We start from the raw sequence: 19,329 nt of genomic DNA on the forward strand, positions 1-19,329 counted from the left end.
ATCACTTTTCAACTTGCATGCATCAGTATCAAATTAAAAAGATGAGCTATGAAGTATTGTTTCTTCCTTCCTTCCCTTACAAAAGATACATTATACTTTACAAAAGAGTTAACCTGATGAAATCCATAAAATGTCAGGTTACGAGCATTACAAAAAATTTACATTTAATCTTGCTATTTTAAATCACAAAAAGCTGCACAAAATATTATAATCGACATAGCAGCAATAGTAAATTAGCCGACACATATATATTGGTGTCGTATTGTAGTGTATCATCACAAAAAGTAACAATAATAGTCCTGCTAATTAAGAGACTTGAAGAGCAGCTCATATGATCCTTTTAGGTACTAGTCTCTTCTTCATAGTATACTTGCAAAAATACCTTTTAATCGGGAATCAACAAACCTTGGACATAAGCATATTTGTAATCGTCTGGAAGGCTGAAAAAGAAATCGACTTCAAGAGGATTAAGAGCAATCTTCTTTGAGATCGTAAGAACATCATTTGGAGATAATCCCTCCATTTTCATGATTTCACTTGTCACTTTCATTCTTCTCTCTGCAGAATTAGACTCATGTTGAAAACAACTAGCAAGACGACCAATATGTTCACTTGCACCTTCCATCACGTCACTAATTTTTGCAAGCTTGGTCGAAAAGTCTTTTAAGGCTTCAATGGTTTCTGTCCTTGCTCTCTTTGTCTTGGTAGTAGATCGTGTTGCTGATGGTGGAGGTCCAGTAGGACTACATTCAGAAGTTGGACTAGATTCCTCTTCATTACAATGGACTTCTTGTTCTTCTCCACCTCTCTGTTCTTGCTCCATCTCCTCAAGCACATCAAACACACTTTCAGCTTCATTTCCCACTGCTCTGTCTTTGCCAAAAATCTTTCCTAGGTCATCATAAAATGGAAAAGGTTTGTTGCGTAACCCTGCAGCATTCTTATGGCTCTGCCAAGTAGAATGATAAAACAAAGTTCAGTCATCAAGTTTTTTTCAAGGATATTAGACAAACAATATAGGACATTAGTTCTAATAATTACCTTAATCCATTCATCCCAAACAGTTTGCGGGCATGTGACAAACTTTCCCTCATCATTCCACCCAAATCCACTTGCACTAGGGCTAAGCATTTCAGTAATAGCATCGTATTGCTTTCTCAAAAGCTTAACTCGAGACTCAATATGAGGCTTAGCTTTTTTGTCACAACCGGGGAGTTTTCCTTTCATAAGAGCTTCAAGCTTAGCATAAGCACCATTTTTAAATTGGCCGTTGTCAGTTTTCCATCCACCAAGATCGACTAGATCATTCAGGGCATTAACAAGTGCACGATCCTCATGTAATGACCATCTCGACAAGTTTCTAGTAGAGTTGCTTCCAGCACTTTGCTTGAAGCTCCCTTGACCAGTACACTGACTCATTTGAAAGCATGTACTCTGTCCAGCACACATATTACAGGAGACATACAAAATTTTTGTGATCTTTAAGTATATAATAATTAATGACATATACAACTTCATAGTTAGCAAGTACGCAAAACTCATTCAAAATAATAAATATCATAAAAATAAAAACAGTAGATATAGATATATATCTGTATAATACATAAAATTGTACACAAAATTGACCATGCTCTGGTATGATCATGTCATGGTACAATTAATAGTAATAGTATTCTTACAAAAAAAAATTCGTAATACAAGTTGTACGAGGGTAGATTATTAAAATCAAGACAACTACTTAATCAGCCCTGGATTGCAACCAAGAGACATACATCTCAGTTGCTAGGTCATGTCTAAAAGAATTCCATGCTATGCTAGTCTCCATAACCTCAATACTTTCACCAACATCTTCTTGCATATAATTTTCAATCAAATGCTCCATAGGATCGACATTCATATAGGTTCGAATGAAGTTATGTACCAAAGCACAACCCAAAATAATCCTACATACGACCTTACGACGATACCAAGTTGTGTTTCGTAGAATACCCCACCTCATTTTCAGCAATCCAAAACATCTTTCTATGACATTTCTTGCTTGAGAATGCTTCATGTTAAAATACTCTTCAGCACATAGTGGTTGAGCACCATTTTTCCAAACACTCAAATGATATCTTTGACCCCTAAATGGTGTTAAAAATCCTTCACAATTCATATATCCAGCATCGCATAAGTAGTAGTTACCTTAAAAAAAAAGGTCTTTAATCCATTTAGACTTAAACAGATCTTTATATTTAATTTACTAATTAATGAAAAATTAGATGTTCTCATTACCTTGAGGGACTCTTAATGGATTTCTTCGAGAAAGTGCATCACGAAGAACTCTATTGTCATGTGCTGAGCCCTCCCACCCAGGTAACACATACACAAATTTCATATCTCGTGTACACACACCTAGGACATTAGTAGAAATCTCTCCTTTTCTATTTCTGAATCTAACTTTATCTTTGTCTCCAACACGAACATAGATATGTGTTCCATCCAAAGCACCTAAACAATTCTACAATAATTTTTCACTTATTAATTGATTTTATATGTGTATGCACTTGTTAAAAAAAAATTACTATAAGCTGCAACTTACCTTGAACCATTTCCACCTGTCATCTTGGCAATTTTCAGTCACTGGCTCTGGTTTTTTAAATAGAATATGGTGACATCTAAGAAGAGCTTGTAAAACCAAGTTGAAGTGCCTTGAAATTGTCTCCCCACTTCTTCTAAAGTATAATTGAGTTCTTCGATTTTTGGTATCATGAGAAAGTGTAAAAAGGAATAAAGCAACTATTTCTTCCAAACTTGAATTCCTATTTCCTTGCAATTTCCCAACATCCTTAAGCATCTCACAGAACTTATAAAAGCAAGCTCTATCCATTCTAAGGTTATCCAAACATGCTACATCACTCCCTTGGATCATTGGTCTTATATTTAAAATCCTAGCATAAACCCTTTCCTCCATAGAATTATCAAATATGTAGGTTATGGGCGTTGGAATTTTGACGTTCAAAATAGTAAGAAGATACACGAGATCAACCATTATTTTCATTAACATGATCATCAATTGCCTATATATGACAATACATGTTGTTGCAATCTTCTTCTGTTTACTTAAAAGGCATACGAGCCATAGCTGAGTAACAAATAAAAATTAGTCTTAGTTGCATAAGAGTAATTTTAAAAAAAAAAAATCAAAGGAAGGTTGTATTAAATATCTAAACTTAATCGTACCTAGAAAATATATATATGAAAGACAAAGATATAATGGCATATTGTACATCTTATCTATAGCAAAAATCTAAAAAAATGAGAGGAGTTGCTGATTGTTGACAAATATTTATAAACAATGCTCTTCATAAGCTTATATCACCAAATGTATACTACTTCTACTTCACAATTTACAATGAAATAAAATAGAAAGTTGAAAACTATATTCATTCACATAAAGAGCTCCTTAAAATGAACAATAATCCAGATGCATTTAATTGAAAATATGTAAAATTATTAACAAAAATGAAATAAGCACAAACGAAATACACTATAGGATTCAATCATCAAGTTTAGCCGTGTAGTTTGAAGTAACAATTGTAAAATCAAGCAATAACCTCACAAATCACAATATACCAATATCTTCAAATTATACTCTTAAGTTATGCTCTAGTACTTGTCAAAAAAAGATATGCTCTAGTAGTCAAATTTATACTCCTAAATCCATGCCTTAATATATATCCTTACATTTTTTTACGCAAACAAAGAATGTATATACTCCTTGGAGGGGCCCAAGTTCAAGCATACACCAAATTCATATATATCTAAATCTGACTATTTAAAATTCTTAGCAATAAAGAATCATGGTGAAATTGTGATTAATCATAGCAAAATACAAATAATTTGAGCCAAAGTATCTCTAGAATCATGGACTCATGATTAATACTCCCAAAACAAATTTAAGCCCTTTGTTCATCAATTATACTACAAGCTAATCAAAACGTTAAACCCCAACCATCCAACTATTTATGAAATTTAACAAAATTGAACCCATAAATAATTAAAGAAGAAGATTCCAGAAACCAAAATTTGAACCCAGAAAACGTTTTTAATTTTTTTTTTTTACTAGAAACAGCATTATCTTAGTGATTATGCAAAATCATACAAAAAATTGCAAAAAAATAATTCCTTCTACCCTATCCATGCTATGCTCTCCATTCCAATTCAGAAATATTTGGGTAATTTAAAAACCTAGGTTATCAAATTGGAATAATTTTTCTGTCAATTCAAGAACCTCATAATTTATATCACCCATTTTACTTACATGCACCAAGATTTCCGGAGAAATAATGAAAGCAAAAATTCAACCCTTGCTAAACCAATTTAGACAAGCCTCCATATCAAATCCTTTACACAAGTTTAGAAAAATGAAAATGTAGATGTACTAGTTCTTACAAATCAAATTGATAAACCAAGGAAGAAGAGGATAAAATTACATACCTATAATTTGGTTCCCTGGTTGATTATGGAAGAAAGAGATGGAGAGATATGAGACACAATAGCCACAACACCTAAATGCCCACTACTAGAAAAGCAAAGGAGTTTGGAGAGAGAAACAAAAGTGACGGGAAAAAGGAGGGAAATGAAAAAAAAGCAGCGCCAATTTATTATTTCAGGGCTAAAATCGTAAATTCACTCTAAAAATTCATGTGGGAAGTGTAATTGACCAAGGGGGTACAAGGTGAGAAACTTCCTGTACCGTACATCAATTATGATTTCCCAAGGAAATATCATTGCCTGCATTTTACAAATTACAAGGCAACCAAACAACCCATGAAAATTGAAATTCATGGGAATTTTCATTGCCCATAGGAATTTGTGGTAACCAAACAAGCTCATATGTCAATTTTTGCTAATATTCCCTACATACTTTCTATGTCAATAAAATTTTATTTATTTATTTATTTTTTTTTTTTATTATTTTTTTTTACAACAAAACTGCTAATTTAGGGCTTGTTTGGCATCATGGTTTTCAGTTTTCTGTTTTTTTGAAAACTAAAAACCAAAAACAGTAAACAAGAAAAAGGTGTTTCCACTTTTTAGTTGTCAGTTTTCAAAATTATCATGATTTTAATAAGTCTAAATAATTTTTTATTCATTATGTGACATATGTAATATACTTTTAAAAAACAAAAAAACAGAAAACCACAGTGATGCCAAACGAACCCTTAATTAGCGGTTTTATCAAAGGGAAACCGCTAATTGAATTAGCGGTTTCTATTATTTTGTTTTGTGTACATCAATTTTAAGTAAGTAAACCGCTAATTCAATTAGCGGTTTTACTTTTAAAAAAAATTAAATTCAATTTTTATGGTGACATGAACGGTATGTAGGGAATATCTACAAAAGTTAGCATAATCTTGAAATTTATAACTTTTCTAACAATATTGATGGAAATCACCCAATATAAATAGATGTTAATGGTTATCATTATTGCATGCTAATTACTAGATTAGTAGACTAATTACTAGCTAGATAACACTGTTATGGAGTTAGGTTATAACTTTTGAGGACTATATTTGACAGTGTGTTAGTGGAGTAGTAGGTTAATTGGGTTGGACAATAGTACAATACATTGTTTGTTTTTGGAGTCGAGGCTCGAGAAGTAGATGCATGCATCATTGCATCAATAATCCATTATAATATTATCCTCAATCTTTTGTTGTTCCAGGAGATTTTTATTTTACTATATTTGATTAAAATATAGTACTTGTAATTATATTAATATGAAGTTAATTTATACAACTAGGATACAGTATATGTCATCGATTGTTGTATATTTGTATTGTTGTTCTTGGGACTTCCATATTTTGGAGTTTAAAATCAAGTATAATAAGGTCGAATAAGTAGTGATCACATATATTTGATTGAAAATAATGAAAAATCACAGTCGACAACCAAATTAAGATAAAATACAAAAAGATTGCAATATATATAAACAATGCTAACTAAGTAATGACGTGGATATATCATGAATTGCTTGTTTGGTTGCAAGCCATTAGAGGGGGATGATTGACTTCCTACAAATTTTATTTGTCATATTGTTTGGCTTACATGAAATAAATAAATTGGGGGAAGTGATGCTTATCTTGTAAAGTTAATTAAAATTTACATGAGACATGAATTGAAGTGTCTTACTTCATTAATTCCTATCAAGTGTGAATGCATGGTTTACCAACTTAAGGCCAATCAAGCAAGAGTATGTATGTCAATTCTTAAGAAGTTCATAAGGGAAAATTCCCATAGCAAATAAACTTTTCATAAGATTTAATTGTTTTATATGTGAAAGAAACAATCACTTTTTGAATTAGAAAAATGATAAATGCAGCCTTAAGTTCGGGTTTTATATTAAAAAAAAATAAAAAAATAAAAAAATAAATTGTAAGATTTATAATAAGCAAATGCAGCACTAACCGATGTAGAATTTTATCATACATTCCAACTTTAAATAACTTTTTTTATTTATTATTTTATTTAAATAATAATACTTATTATATTATTTTATTGTTTTGCTATAAAACTACACAATGAATATATTTGTATTTTTAAGTATTATAAGCAAAAATATATTAACCTAGGATGCAATCTATTCATCTAAATTGACTTGAAATTAACTTATTAAGTTTGATTAAACATAATTGCCCCTAATTTTACCTTAGATATACATGATTGAATTTGATTAACCCTGAAAAGACCTAAACTAGTTTTAAAAATGAAAATAGAAAATACCTTTAATTGTAAAGTTTTATTATTTTGAAGCCCCCAATTCAATTTCTTTTATCATGATACATTCCTTTCTTAAATTTTTACTTTGTATAATTTTATGTAATTTTAATCCATTCTTTTTTAAAAAAAAAATTAAATATGAAGTAAATAAATAACCACTTTTCATCTTGCACTCATGTACTTATATATTTTTTTTTATTGGGTAGAGAATAAGGATCTTTGTAGACACTTAAGTACACTTTGATCATATTTTAGGCCGTAAGTTAAATTATTACGAGTACTAATCGAAGTACTCCGTATGAAGTATCTAATACGGAGTACAAATGTACCATTCCTTTACACAACATTTTTTTTTTTTTTTGTACAAGACTTTACACAATTCTATACTTGTCTTTCCAACAAGCAAAAATAAAAATTGAGTATTATTTTCCTTTGAAAAAGAATATTATTGCAAAAATACCACCTGTCCATCACACATATTCACATTAATGCTGAAATTGTACATCTTCCAAAAGATTATAAAGTTGATTAAACCAAAAAAAACTCAAACATCATTTTTCATCCCAAATCCATTATTTCCTCGTCTTCCTTGTTAAGGAAAACAAAAAAATTTCCAAAATCCAAAATAAAAATAATTTAATTTTTTTTTTTTATATATAAAAAAATTAATTTTATAAATATAGTTTATTCCTTTGAAGTCTCTCCTCCTTCAAAGTCTCCGATTTGACCACTATTTGTCCATTTCCAATCAGCACCACCACCATCATCTCCCCCAATACCCTCTTTCTCACCTTCTTCCTTCTTCTTTCCTACCCTTTTTCTCTCTCTTCCCCAATTTTTTCCCCCCTTATTATATAAATCAATTTAATCCCTCATTTTCCCCCAATTTTAATTTTAGTGGGTATTCATTGATTCCCCAATTAATCAAACAAATCAAATTTAATTTCCCAGAAAAATCGAAATAAAAAGATGGGTTCTTGTTTATCATCTTCAAAAGTAAATGGATCAAACAGCAATACAACCTCGAATATCACGACTACCGCCGGCACCGCCACAACCTCCGGCACCGCCACATTGACGGTGAACAATCATAAGAAAGAACCCACGAAAATGGTGGCGAAAACAGAGCAAAAACAGAGCAAAACAGAGGGCCCACAAAAACAGAGGAATACTGTTCCAATGGTTAAACTTAGAGATAGAACGAATTCACGCCGTCAAAGTTCAATTCCTTGTGGTAAACGGACAGATTTTGGGTATGAAAAAGATTTTGATTCCAAATATACAATTGGAAAATTATTAGGGCATGGACAATTTGGGTATACTTATGTTGCTACTGATAAATCTAATGCTGATCGTGTTGCTGTTAAAAAGATTGATAAGAGTAAGGTACTATTTTCTTTTTAATTTTTCTGGGTTTTTTTTTTTAATTATTATTATTATTATTATTATTATTATTATTATTATTATTATTATTATTATTTAATTTTAAAGTTTGTAATTAATTTGATTGTTTTTTCCGGTTTTGGAATGATGGGTTGTTGAAATATAATTTGTTTGTAACAAGGGTATTTTTGTTTTGTTTTTATTTAATGTTTTTGGTTATTGGGTTGATTGTGAAATTGGGATTGGTTGGTTAGTTGGTTCATCTTCTCGTTGTGGATTAAATGATGATGAATCATCAAAGGTTCTTGTCTTGTTGCTTGTTAAGTACTCGTTAGTTCGTAATAAAGATTTTGGAAAGTGAAGAAGGTCAAATTTGGAATTCCTTAAGCAATAAATAGTTGCTAATTATGTCTGTTTTTTTTTTTTTTTTTTTTTTTTTTTTTTTTTGTAGGTTTAGAAGAATAGATAGCTAGGTTCTAATTAATCTTTTGATTTTTGGCTAATCTATAGTAGTCGAAATTGATTAGATAAGGCGATATCATGCAATACACTGTGAAAATGCTAATGGAAGCTTGTAATACTGGTGGGTTGCTGAATTTTGCTCTATAATAACTTTATTGTGATGATTATAACAAATTCATGCCTTTTGTTGCAGATGATACTTCCAATCGCAGTGGAGGATGTTAAGCGCGAAGTTAAGATATTGAAGGCCCTTACAGGCCATGAGAATGTAGTTCAGTTCCATAACGCATTTGAGGATGAAAATTATGTGTACATAGTGATGGAGTAAGTTTTACCATCCAAGCTATATGAGAGTACTTTATAGCTTACTTAATTTGATCGAACCAAATTGTATTCGGTTTTAGCCACTAATGAAGAGCCCGGGGCTTGGCTGAAATGGAATTATTGACAATGCTTTGAATTGCAATACTTCTCCTTTATTCTGTGAACTAATTATCACTTATCACCAGGTTATGTGAAGGTGGAGAGTTGTTGGATCGAATACTATCCAAGTAAGCAATGTTCTATTTTCTGTCTTTTTCATCAATTAATTTCCAGCAGCCACCTTGATGTGTGTGTGTATTTCATCTTTTTTTTTTTTTAGCTACTTAAATGTTCTAATGTTGATGACTTTTGTATTAAATTCAGAAAGGATAGCCGATATTCAGAGAAAGACGCAGCAGTGGTGGTACGTCAGATGTTGAGAGTTGCTGCTCAGTGTCATTTACATGGTTTGGTTCACCGTGATATGAAGCCTGAGGTAGACTTTTATCTGTGCGCATATGAACCTTAAAATCCAATTTAATGGAATGGTATGTTTAATTCCAACATGTTTCTTGCTTGTAGAATTTTCTTTTCAAGTCAGCTAAAGATGATTCACCGTTAAAGGCGACAGATTTTGGTCTATCGGATTTCATCAAACCTGGTGAGTAGGAACTTTATCATCAAATTTGGATACTTAAGTTTTTTTTTTTTTTTGCATAGTTCTGGACTTCCGGTGGATCCTTTGCTTTTTCCTTTAATGAACTTTGAGTGGAATAACCAGTGAAATACTGAACTTAGTAATGACTACTTTTTCTACCGTTTTCTGTTCATGGACACTGTTATAGTTTTGCTTAGTGTCATATCATATGAGTTGCTTCCAAATCTTGACGCTGCTAGGAAAATTTTTCTACTTGCAGGGAGAAAATTCACAGATATTGTTGGTAGTGCTTACTATGTTGCTCCAGAAGTACTGAAACGAAAATCAGGCCCTGAGTCTGATGTTTGGAGCATTGGTGTCATCACCTATATATTGCTCTGTGGGAGACGACCATTTTGGGATAAAACTGAAGGTGGTGTATTCAAAGAGGTATGTAAAATGTGTATTTTCTTAAAATACTGACATCTTTTTTTCTTTCCATTTTCTATATGTATATACTTGCAAGTTTGAAATTTTTGGAGGAATTAATTTATTTTACTTCAACGTGTCCTTACAATTTGTGTTTTATTACTTTGGATTGTACTTGTTTGTTATCTATTACTATGCGATGGTTTGATAGAGGACACTCTGATGCAGTGCTTTAGAAGCTCATGTAGTATTTCAGTATCTGTTTCATGTATAAGCTGCGGCCTGCAGGACTGGCATTTAATACATCTCTGATTCTTCCCAACTTATCATATATGGAGCCTGTTTTCTGTCATGCTCAATAGAATACTTGTATTTCAGGTTTTGCGGAACAAGCCTGATTTCCGGCGTAAACCATGGCCTACTATAAGCAATGGTGCCAAGGACTTTGTGAAGAAATTATTGGTGAAGGATCCTCGGACTCGCCTTACTGCTGCCCAGGCACTCTGTATGTATCTGGTCTTTTCTTGTATTTACATCATGCTCAATGGAACTCATCTGCTAATTTAATAGTACAGGAAATTTGCAATTACTTTGTCTATAGCTTAAGTTGTTCAACTTGTATAATATAATATATTTTTCCATTTTTAATTGAAATTTACTGGTGCTTTTGCTTTCCTTTATTTTTTTAGCACACCCCTGGGTCAGAGAAGGTGGAAATGCTTCTGATATTCCCATTGACATATCAGTCCTACGTAACATGCGACAATTTGTCAAGTACAGTCGAATGAAGCAGTTTGCCTTGAGGGTATGATAATTCTCAGTGAAGCTTGGAATATGTTTTTATTTTTTACATTATCTTCCCATCATAACCTCTTTCAATTGTGTCCCCCCTTAGGCATTGGCAAGTACACTTAATGAGGATGAGCTGGCTGATCTGCGAGATCAGTTTGATGCTATTGACATTGATAAAAATGGAACCATCAGTCTTGAAGAAATGAGGCAGGTGTGTTCTGGTTTACTCTAAATTTGGGATTTAGAGTTGATTATGTTATATTACCTGAAGGTTCAGTTTGTTTTGCCTTTGACTGAACACCATTTTGACACAATGAGCTTTTACAGGCACTTGCTAAGGACCTTCCTTGGAAGCTTAAAGATTCCCGTGTTACAGAGATTGTTGAAGCGGTAATTATAAGCTTTCTGTTTCCAGTGCCAGTGGCAAATTCTTGTTCTGATATATTTGATGTCATACTTTAAAATAAACCACTGCTTTTAAAGTCCTGATTGTGTTATGTGTCTGTTTTGTGGCAGATTGACAGCAACACAGATGGCCTTGTGGATTTCACTGAGTTTGTTGCAGCAACTCTACATATACATCAATTGCACGAGCTTGACAATGATAAATGGCAAGAACTTTCACAGGCAGCCTTTGAAAAGTTTGATGTGGATAAAGATGGATTTATAACCCCTGAAGAACTCAGAATGGTAAGTTTAGCTGGCATTGAGAATTTAAGCACCTAGATCTCAGATCTAGATCTGTCATTAGCAGTGTGTTATTATTATTGGGATGTGTTCTCTCTAGTGACCACTGGAATTATGACATTGCACTATTGTACTCTTCTGTAACTGTCACTGGCCTGCTTCCTAGTATATTTCTGGTGTGGGGGCTGTGCGGGGGTCTCAAGTTGGATGTCGTACAGCCTTTACATTTTCCATCTTGTAAGGTCTCCAGGTGACAGTGAATGTGCAAATTGGTTCTGGATGTTTTGACATACAAAGAGTGTTAAATCACTCTCCAAGATGGGGAAACAAACTCAATCTTGATGGTTTTTTTTTTAAAACAAAATTCGGGCTATATTAAGGAATTTTCTAGTTTAATAGAGGGTCAATTTGGAAATAAATTACCCGGTGCATGGAATTTTTTATTTATTTATTTTTTTTTTTAAATTCGGGCTATATTAAGGAATTTTCTAGTTTAATAGAGGGTCAATTTGGAAATAACTTACCCGGGATTGGATTAAATGATCTATTTTGGAGTATGGGCAAGTTTATCCCTTATGCTGGATGTACATTTTGATTGATGTCGTATGTACTTTTTTGAACCATGATATTTCAGAGAAATATGCTTTTTAATAAATTTCAAAACTGATCGAGAAAATGAGGAACAGGAAAACAACTCTTTCCCAACTTATCAGTGTATTGTACTGATGTAGTGAAGTGTTACTTCTCGCCGATATTGTTTCTATTATTTGCTCTTACTACATTTATGCTTTTCTCACATTTGTTTTTTTTCTTTCCAGCAAACTGGATTGAAGGGGTCAGTGGATCCACTTTTAGAGGAGGCTGACATTGATAAAGATGGAAAAATAAGCCTTGCAGAATTCAGAAGGCTTCTGAGATCAGCAAGCGTCAGTTCACGGAATGTTGCCAGCCCAACCTGCCGAAAGAATTCAAGGAAGCTTTGAAAAAATACAGCTCTGATGCATGCATGGTTCATGCTTGTTGGTTATGAGCTTGGCATCTCCTTGTTCACGTCAGAAAGGAGGTGTACAGGGAACTAGCAGGATGAAGTTGCAGAAACTTCAAATTACACTGATTGTGTGAACTTGTTCGGGGGAAGTGGGGATTAAGGAGTAAGAGAAAAGGAAAGTGTGGAAAGGATTATGGTGATGTTAGCTTAGGGGGTGTTTGATATTGATCATGGCGATCGATTCAAAGGGTGGTATCACAAGGGAAGGGCCAGATTTGGTGTGTATCCTCTTTATTCTGGTCAGAATCCAGAGTCTTTGTTTTTGAGTTTAATCCGAGGAAGGGATTGAACGAAATCTGTTGGATATGCTAATTTGGGGATGTAAACTTTACCTTCTTGTATATATGTCAACAGTTATATATAGAGAAAAAGTGAAGGCGTGAATTTTGTTTTTTTCATTTCAACAATTTTGTGGATAAATCTAAAACAAATTTTGCTTCAGAAACTGCTACATTGATTATTACATTGTTGTGTAACCAGACTTATTAACTGTCATTCGCTTTTGTAACCCCATGATCAAATCCAAACTACTAACTACTACTAACTTTAAACAAAAACTAACCATCCCATGACAAAAGCTCACTATTAAACTATACCACCAGCATCAAATTGCTGTTACTGACTCACTGCTTATGTGATCAAAACCACTTCCCCAAAGTTGACAGTGGATAGAAGAGAAATCAAGAAGAGTAGAGCAAGAATTGCCCAGGAGGGGCCGAGGGGAGTGCAGCGAGACTTTTTCCAGTAATATTTTATGTTCTTCCTTCTGGGTACCGATTCTTCTCTGCAAATGCAAATGAAGCCCTTTTTAGAGTCCGGCGGTTGAGCAAGGAATGTATGTTTTTGACATAGGACAAGGTCAGTCCAAGAAAGCAGCTTGGACTTCCTCTTCAACCTGCATAAACTATGGAGTAAAGTCCCATTTTATTGATGCAGTCTATGTTCCAATGTAACACTCTGATCCAGATTTTCTGCAACATTGTTATCAACACTGCAAGTCTGCAATAACTCCCATGCAGAAGTTCAGGTCACCAGATGGTCATCAAGGAGGGCGAACCAGAGTATCAGGTAAACTATGAAATGCACATGGCGTTCCATAAGGAATCATGAAAACTACAAATACACGAAGTATCAAATTTGAAATTTACAGGCAATATTGCAAAGAAGCTAGTTTAGGTCCCTATGATTAATTTTTACAGACGAAGTAACAATGAATCGTCAAAACAAGCCTTGCCACAGCCACCAGATTGATCTAAGTCAGGTTCTAACTATGGTAACGCATGTAAGGGAGTATATGTTTCCCACAACCAAGCTTGCCCAATGTTCTATCCTTGTTTGGTAATAGATGAATTTTTCCGGAATGTTGTTAGCAGCTAATCAAGAGAAAAGGACAAGGGAAACTGCTTCATCTGTCAGACTTTGGAATGTGACTTACACTATTGGAAGAACTCTCTTGAGGTCCTTGACTGGAGGGAAATCTGCTTGGAGAGCCTCCATCTGTGGCACTTTTTTCCTTCTTTTGTGAATGCTTGCCCTTCCTATCTTCAGATTCCTGCATAAACGTGAAAATCCTAGTCATGCATTTTTCCATACAGCTTAAACAGTGAAGCAAACTACACTGGTCAAACTAACCTGCTGCTGCCCGCAACCGGGCGTCTTCAGTTCCAGCTCTGTTGCTACATCACTGGAACCATCAGTTCTTTCAAGGTGTCTGGCTTTTCCACTGTCTGAACCTTTGCTTGGTTTGCTCAATACATGAGAAGTGGATTCAGGCTGAATGGGTTGTTGCTCAACATGTGGATTTGGAGGTGTTGGGTATGGCATAAAAGCTGGGTGGGGGCTAGGAATTGTACTAGCATTTTGGCTTCCAAAGAAAGGGTAAGGCTGAAGAGATGGGTGCATTGGAATTGAACCTGGGGGCACTGCCATAGGTAGCGAATATGAGTAAGGTGGCCCCATAACAACGGAAGATTCAACAGCACCCCAAGGGTAAACTACCCTGAGTCTCTGCTGATACTGAGCATTGAGGTTCTCAATGTCTGATTTCAGGGATGCCTTCTCTTCTCTAAGCTCATTTTTCTCCTGGGTCAACTGTTGCAATCAACTCATGAGAAATGCACTAGGATGATCTCAAAGGCTTTTAAGTACAAAGAATAGCACAAATATCACCTCATGTGATTCCTCTGAGAGGGTAGCGCATTCAGCTTTTAGTTTGTTGACCTCAGCAGTCAAATCTCTTAAAATTTGGATGGCATCTGTCAAGATGGTCGCTTTATCATTCTTAGGCCGCTCTGGATCTGGATAAGGGTGAAAATCTTTGTCAGCAAAAAAAACAGCTAATAATCTTTCTCAACCAACTACCAATTATAGGAATAAATAGTTGAGGTTAGTTGTTCTACTAGAAAAATTGGCAGTGTGAAGGTAGTTCTTTAAATTTGTGTTCAGGAATCAGGACAACTAGCTTTTGGTATAGATTTTTGGGGGCTGGGGTGGTAGTGGAATGTGATTTTAGCAAGAAATGGAACTAGCCTCAACCTCAAACATCTACTTGAAACCGGTACTTTAATTGAACACTACATTCCACCTTTTACATGGTTTTTACTCGCTAATTGCTACTAGAAAAACTGTCATTGCCTTCATTACTATCACTCATCTAGCTCCAAACTACCCACTAATCTATATTATTTTTGCAATAATCAATCCATTAATAAAAAGCTATATGGCATTACAAATGAAATCTAAATTTAACAAATACATAAAATTATTAAATCAGACAAAGGAATTCATCATTGAAGCTACAATCGTTGATTAGATCTTACACTATTATACATCATTCACACACATCGCTGGAATATATAGGCTTTTTAGAGAGACGGTCAAACGAATTATTGTAGCCAAGAGGATGATTTCACTTGATTCATCATTTGAACGTATCTGAAAATTTTGACAACCTTTGCAATCCCGTGCGAATCTTTACCAACAAATCGATTGCAGGATTGAACATAATTGATTTTTTTTATAACCCTACCGTACAACGGGGGCGAAAAACTACACCAACTACCAACAACTCCACCATAGGGAGACTAGAACATCTACATTACTTGTGTAAATTTACTGAAATTAACAACGAAAATCTAGAGAAAAACAAAGAAAAAAGGGTCAGAGGAAATAGTCTAATTTCACAGCCAAAAATACTACCTCCGTTGTATATTTTTTGCAACGATTTGACATCAGGTGTGAGTAACGAATTGACATCAAGTGTGAGAAGAAAATGTTTAATCGTTGCAAATAATATGAAACAGAAGTAATATATGATAGCCTGAGGAGGGGAGCGAAACCATTTTTTTCTTTTTCTTTTTTAATCACCATGGTGATGCATAACCACTAATTTATATCACTATATCATTTCAACTTCTATAACAATGATAGTTTTATATTAAATCAAAATCCCCTTTTTTGAATATTCTTTCCCAAGAAATACGAAGTATGTTATCTACACATTGCAATTTGCAACTCAAAACACCTAATAAACATTTATGTTTTTACTACCATATTAACATGTGGTCCATTATTTGAAACGGGAGTAGTTTTTGAAGTCCTTTCTCACAAGAACAAGTGTTATATAAGCTATGGAGATCAGATGTATCACAGATTTGATGTACATACTCAGGAACTAATAGCATTAAAAGTCACCAATCATATCTCTGGTTAAACTCCCATCAAAAAAATTTCAATAATCTTCTTTATGTTCATACTCTCACTCAGACAGTCATGCACTTTAACTACATTAAGTCTTGTTTGGATTACAAAATGAAATAAATAAACCCCCATGAAAGAATAAAAAATTGCAAGGGCAATTATGTTTTAGAATGCAGGTTGCAATGTATGGCAGACGAAAACACTGGATTTGATGTTTGACAAACTAATCATTCACTTAAAGTTGTCCTTCGTTGATGACAATCCCTTGCCTCTGGACCAGTAAAACTAGCGGAGAGCAACTTATGAAAGACCTACATTGGAAAGGTCTAGGTAAGAGAGGAAGGTCAAATGACTACAAAACAGCTAAAATCCAGAAGAGCAAGGTCAGAAATATTCCTCTAAGTTGTGTATCAGATAAGCAAATTGCTCAAGCAGACCTTTTTGGGGATATATGTAGCATACCTGCGTACGTTCTGTATGAAAATATGAAATATTAGCCTAAGAGGTTCCTAGGATTCCTTGTTTATCCATCTAGCAATTGGGATCATAAGGCCTTATAAAGGTCTGAGTGCTTCTAATTGTCAAGAAATTCAAGCAATGGAGCAGTCAGGAAGATTGGTTGATTTCTAACAGTAGCAGTATCTCTAAAGGTTTGTGTGCTTTCATAGTTTGGAGAGTCACTCATTGTCTCATCTTAACCCAGGCCCAACTCCCATGTTATGAAAGGTGGCTAATTGTAAATAGTAGTAGTGCTAGTGTGGTGTCATGGCATTGAGAGTTGTCATATTTTATTTTTTAGAAGCAATGATATGCATAGTGTATACTACCCCTCTGGAGCCTCGGGCACTTCTTACTCCAACAGTATTATAGTATAACATGAACTTATCAATTACGTTTTTCCACTAACACCAATACCACAAAGATGATATATGAAGGCAACAAATCAGCAAGGGAGAAGTATGTACAAAAGAAAATACTGTATAGATTACCTAAAGCACTACCAAGCTCTTGAAATTGATCATTTAATCGATCCCTCCTCAACTTTTCCCGGTCTGCCTTCTGAACCTTTCGTACAGCGACAGGATCCTTAACTTCTGCCTCAGGCCTTTGTCTATGAAACAAAAGTGTAAAACAAAAAAATACAAATCATTCCTTTTCTCTGCTAATCAAAGGCACACCTTGGTTGATTAATTTGATGGAAATACTTTCCTCCATACAATATAGGGCTATCAATTTCCTCTCATTTTCCACCCACAACCACCTCTCATTAATGTGGCTATATAATTAACCAAAAGAATGATAAAATTTGTTCAATTATAAAAGTATAGATTAACTAGTACACTTATATATATATATATATATATATATATATATATATATATATATATATATATATATATATATATATATATGATAATGTCACATTACTTCACTTAAATAGATACTTCATTTACTTGTTCTACAATTTGCAACTTTCTCCAGTATTTCCCATTAGTTCTTCCAACTTACTGAACCACAATTTTTCCATAGTTCATGAATTTGATTACTTACCAACTATTAATTAAAAAAAAACAAAATCCCAATTTTCAAATTCATCAAAATCAAGAAAACAATAGGAAAAACACAAATAAACTGAAACCCAATTCTCAAATTTGCAGATAATACCCAGAAAATAATAATACTAAGAGAGATAGTAAAAAACCTGGAATCAAGCTGGGAACTTTGGGATGGATAAAGAGGTTGACAAACTTTATCAGTTTGCCACTGATCCATACTTTAGTAGTAGTATTAATTTCCCAATTAATTCTACTTCAAAATAAACTAAATTAAACTAGGTTTTTTTTTTTTTTTTTTTTGGAAATGGGTAAAATTTTTGATTTCTGATTACACTTTTTGTACAGAAAAATTATACAAAATGAGTAAGAAATCACAAAAATTTTGTGTTTGTTTGTTGTTGTCTCCTCCTCCTCTTTCACGATCACATGGAAGATGAACCGAACCCAGAAAATTATGAAACATAAAATAAAAATGTAATTGTGGCGTGCACACGCCTTTTTTTTTTTTTTTTTTTTTTTTTTGGGGATATGTACAGTGTACTGACTACTGAGGTGAGAATTTAAGCTTAATTTTACAAATCATAATCATAGTTGACTTTATTATTGGATGTAAATAAAATTATTGAATATAAATAATATACAAAGCAATATACTTTAGGTTTAGGCATTACCATAGAATTATAGATTTCCATAATTAAACCTTTGTAGTTAACCATTTTGTCTATGCATATGTTTAGGGTAACCACCCTAATTAACAGGAATTAGACAAAGTGTAATTGGATCTTGGATATAGAGGACAATCGTTATTTGTAAAATCATGGATCATATATCAATGATTATTGGTGTATAATGAATGGTATATCTCGCAATACAAATGTAATTTTTTTTTTTTAGATTGTTAAAAATACTTATCATTCGTAGATTGTTGTGAGAAATTACAATAAAAAAATAAAATGAAATAAAATAAAAATTAAAAAAAAAAAAAAACCAAAATGTTCCCTATTGATGAAGCACTGGTGTTTAGGGTAAAAATACCCCATGTACGTGGACCAATCCCCCTAGCGACACGTGGCTCAATCAAAGGGCGACACGTGTCACTATGGGAAGATGACGCATGTCCAAGGCATAAAAAGCCCTTGAAATCAGCATTAAAAAGGCCTTATTACATTATGACCCAAATTCCGAGAGATATTCATGAAAGTCGCAAAACGACGCCCCCATACTACACCGTGGCATCGCCTGATTGCGCAGCCAATCACGTCACGGAATTTTAGGGTACAAACCCTAAAGGGGCACAAACTCCCACCCCTATAAATACTCCAATCATTTATGATGGGAGGGGTGGATTACGACATTACAAGAAAGAGCATTAAATAGCTCCAACATCTCTCTACTTTCTCTTTCTAGCCTTTTCCGTTTCAGATCTCTAACTTGATCGTCGGAGGCGAATATTCCGGTAAAGGAAGATTCGTTCATTTTGCAGGTGTCCGAATCTCGTTGCCTGAAGAGCGTGACCAGTATCTGAGGAAATCCAAAAAATACCCGAAACATTTGGCGCCGTCTGTGGG

General features: G+C 33.8%; 2 protein-coding genes across 4 annotated transcripts; one reads left to right on the forward strand and one right to left on the reverse strand.

The window, feature by feature from the left end:
- The first annotated feature begins 7,328 nt into the window (after positions 1–7,328).
- On the forward strand, positions 7,329–12,904 carry LOC145562122 (calcium-dependent protein kinase 28-like). 3 transcript variants are annotated; one of them, XM_081622305.1, is made up of 12 exons: positions 7,329–8,151; positions 8,804–8,934; positions 9,120–9,161; positions 9,298–9,409; positions 9,496–9,574; positions 9,831–10,000; positions 10,358–10,484; positions 10,669–10,784; positions 10,875–10,982; positions 11,099–11,161; positions 11,288–11,461; positions 12,277–12,904. In XM_081622305.1, exons 1-12 carry the CDS (start codon positions 7,735–7,737, stop codon positions 12,439–12,441), a joined length of 1,704 nt encoding a protein of 567 aa, XP_081478431.1. In that variant the 5' UTR covers positions 7,329–7,734; the 3' UTR covers positions 12,442–12,904. The 3 variants fall into 3 exon arrangements, with proteins under 3 accessions (XP_081478431.1, XP_081478432.1, XP_081478433.1); XM_081622306.1 differs by having other exon boundaries at positions 8,007–8,146; XM_081622307.1 differs by lacking the exon at positions 7,329–8,151 and adding an exon at positions 8,603–8,731.
- A 699-nt stretch (positions 12,905–13,603) lies between these two features.
- Positions 13,604–18,267, reverse strand: LOC145562123 (transcription factor bHLH121-like). Its single transcript, XM_081622308.1, has 5 exons — positions 17,908–18,267; positions 17,195–17,316; positions 14,676–14,803; positions 14,139–14,597; positions 13,604–14,058 (listed from the first exon to the last, which is right to left on the reverse strand). The coding sequence occupies exons 1-5, from the start codon at positions 17,976–17,978 to the stop codon at positions 13,912–13,914; spliced, it is 927 nt and encodes a 308-aa protein (XP_081478434.1). The 5' UTR covers positions 17,979–18,267; the 3' UTR covers positions 13,604–13,911.
- Between the last annotated feature and the right edge of the window lie 1,062 nt (positions 18,268–19,329).

The sequence above is a fragment of the Chenopodium album genome, chromosome 10 (genome assembly GCF_948465745.1).
Source record: "Chenopodium album chromosome 10, dcCheAlbu1.1, whole genome shotgun sequence".
NCBI lineage: Eukaryota > Viridiplantae > Streptophyta > Magnoliopsida > Caryophyllales > Amaranthaceae > Chenopodium > Chenopodium album.

What these genes read in the sequence shown, in the direction of transcription:
- LOC145562122 (XM_081622305.1), top strand. Translation starts at nt 7,735, where the DNA reads ATGGGTTCTTGTTTATCATCTTCAAAAGTAAATGGATCAAACAGCAAT. An exon ending in TACTGCTGCCCAGGCACTCT is followed by an intron (nt 10,485 to 10,668) that starts GTATGTATCTGG and finishes TTATTTTTTTAG; the next exon opens with CACACCCCTGGGTCAGAGAA. An exon ending in CCCCTGAAGAACTCAGAATG is followed by an intron (nt 11,462 to 12,276) that starts GTAAGTTTAGCT and finishes TTTTCTTTCCAG; the next exon opens with CAAACTGGATTGAAGGGGTC.
- LOC145562123 (XM_081622308.1), bottom strand. Translation starts at nt 17,978, where the DNA reads ATGGATCAGTGGCAAACTGATAAAGTTTGTCAACCTCTTTATCCATCC. An exon ending in AGAGCTTGGTAGTGCTTTAG is followed by an intron (nt 14,804 to 17,194) that starts GTAATCTATACA and finishes ACCCTTATCCAG; the next exon opens with ATCCAGAGCGGCCTAAGAAT. An exon ending in CCGGTTGCGGGCAGCAGCAG is followed by an intron (nt 14,059 to 14,138) that starts GTTAGTTTGACC and finishes ACGTTTATGCAG; the next exon opens with GAATCTGAAGATAGGAAGGG.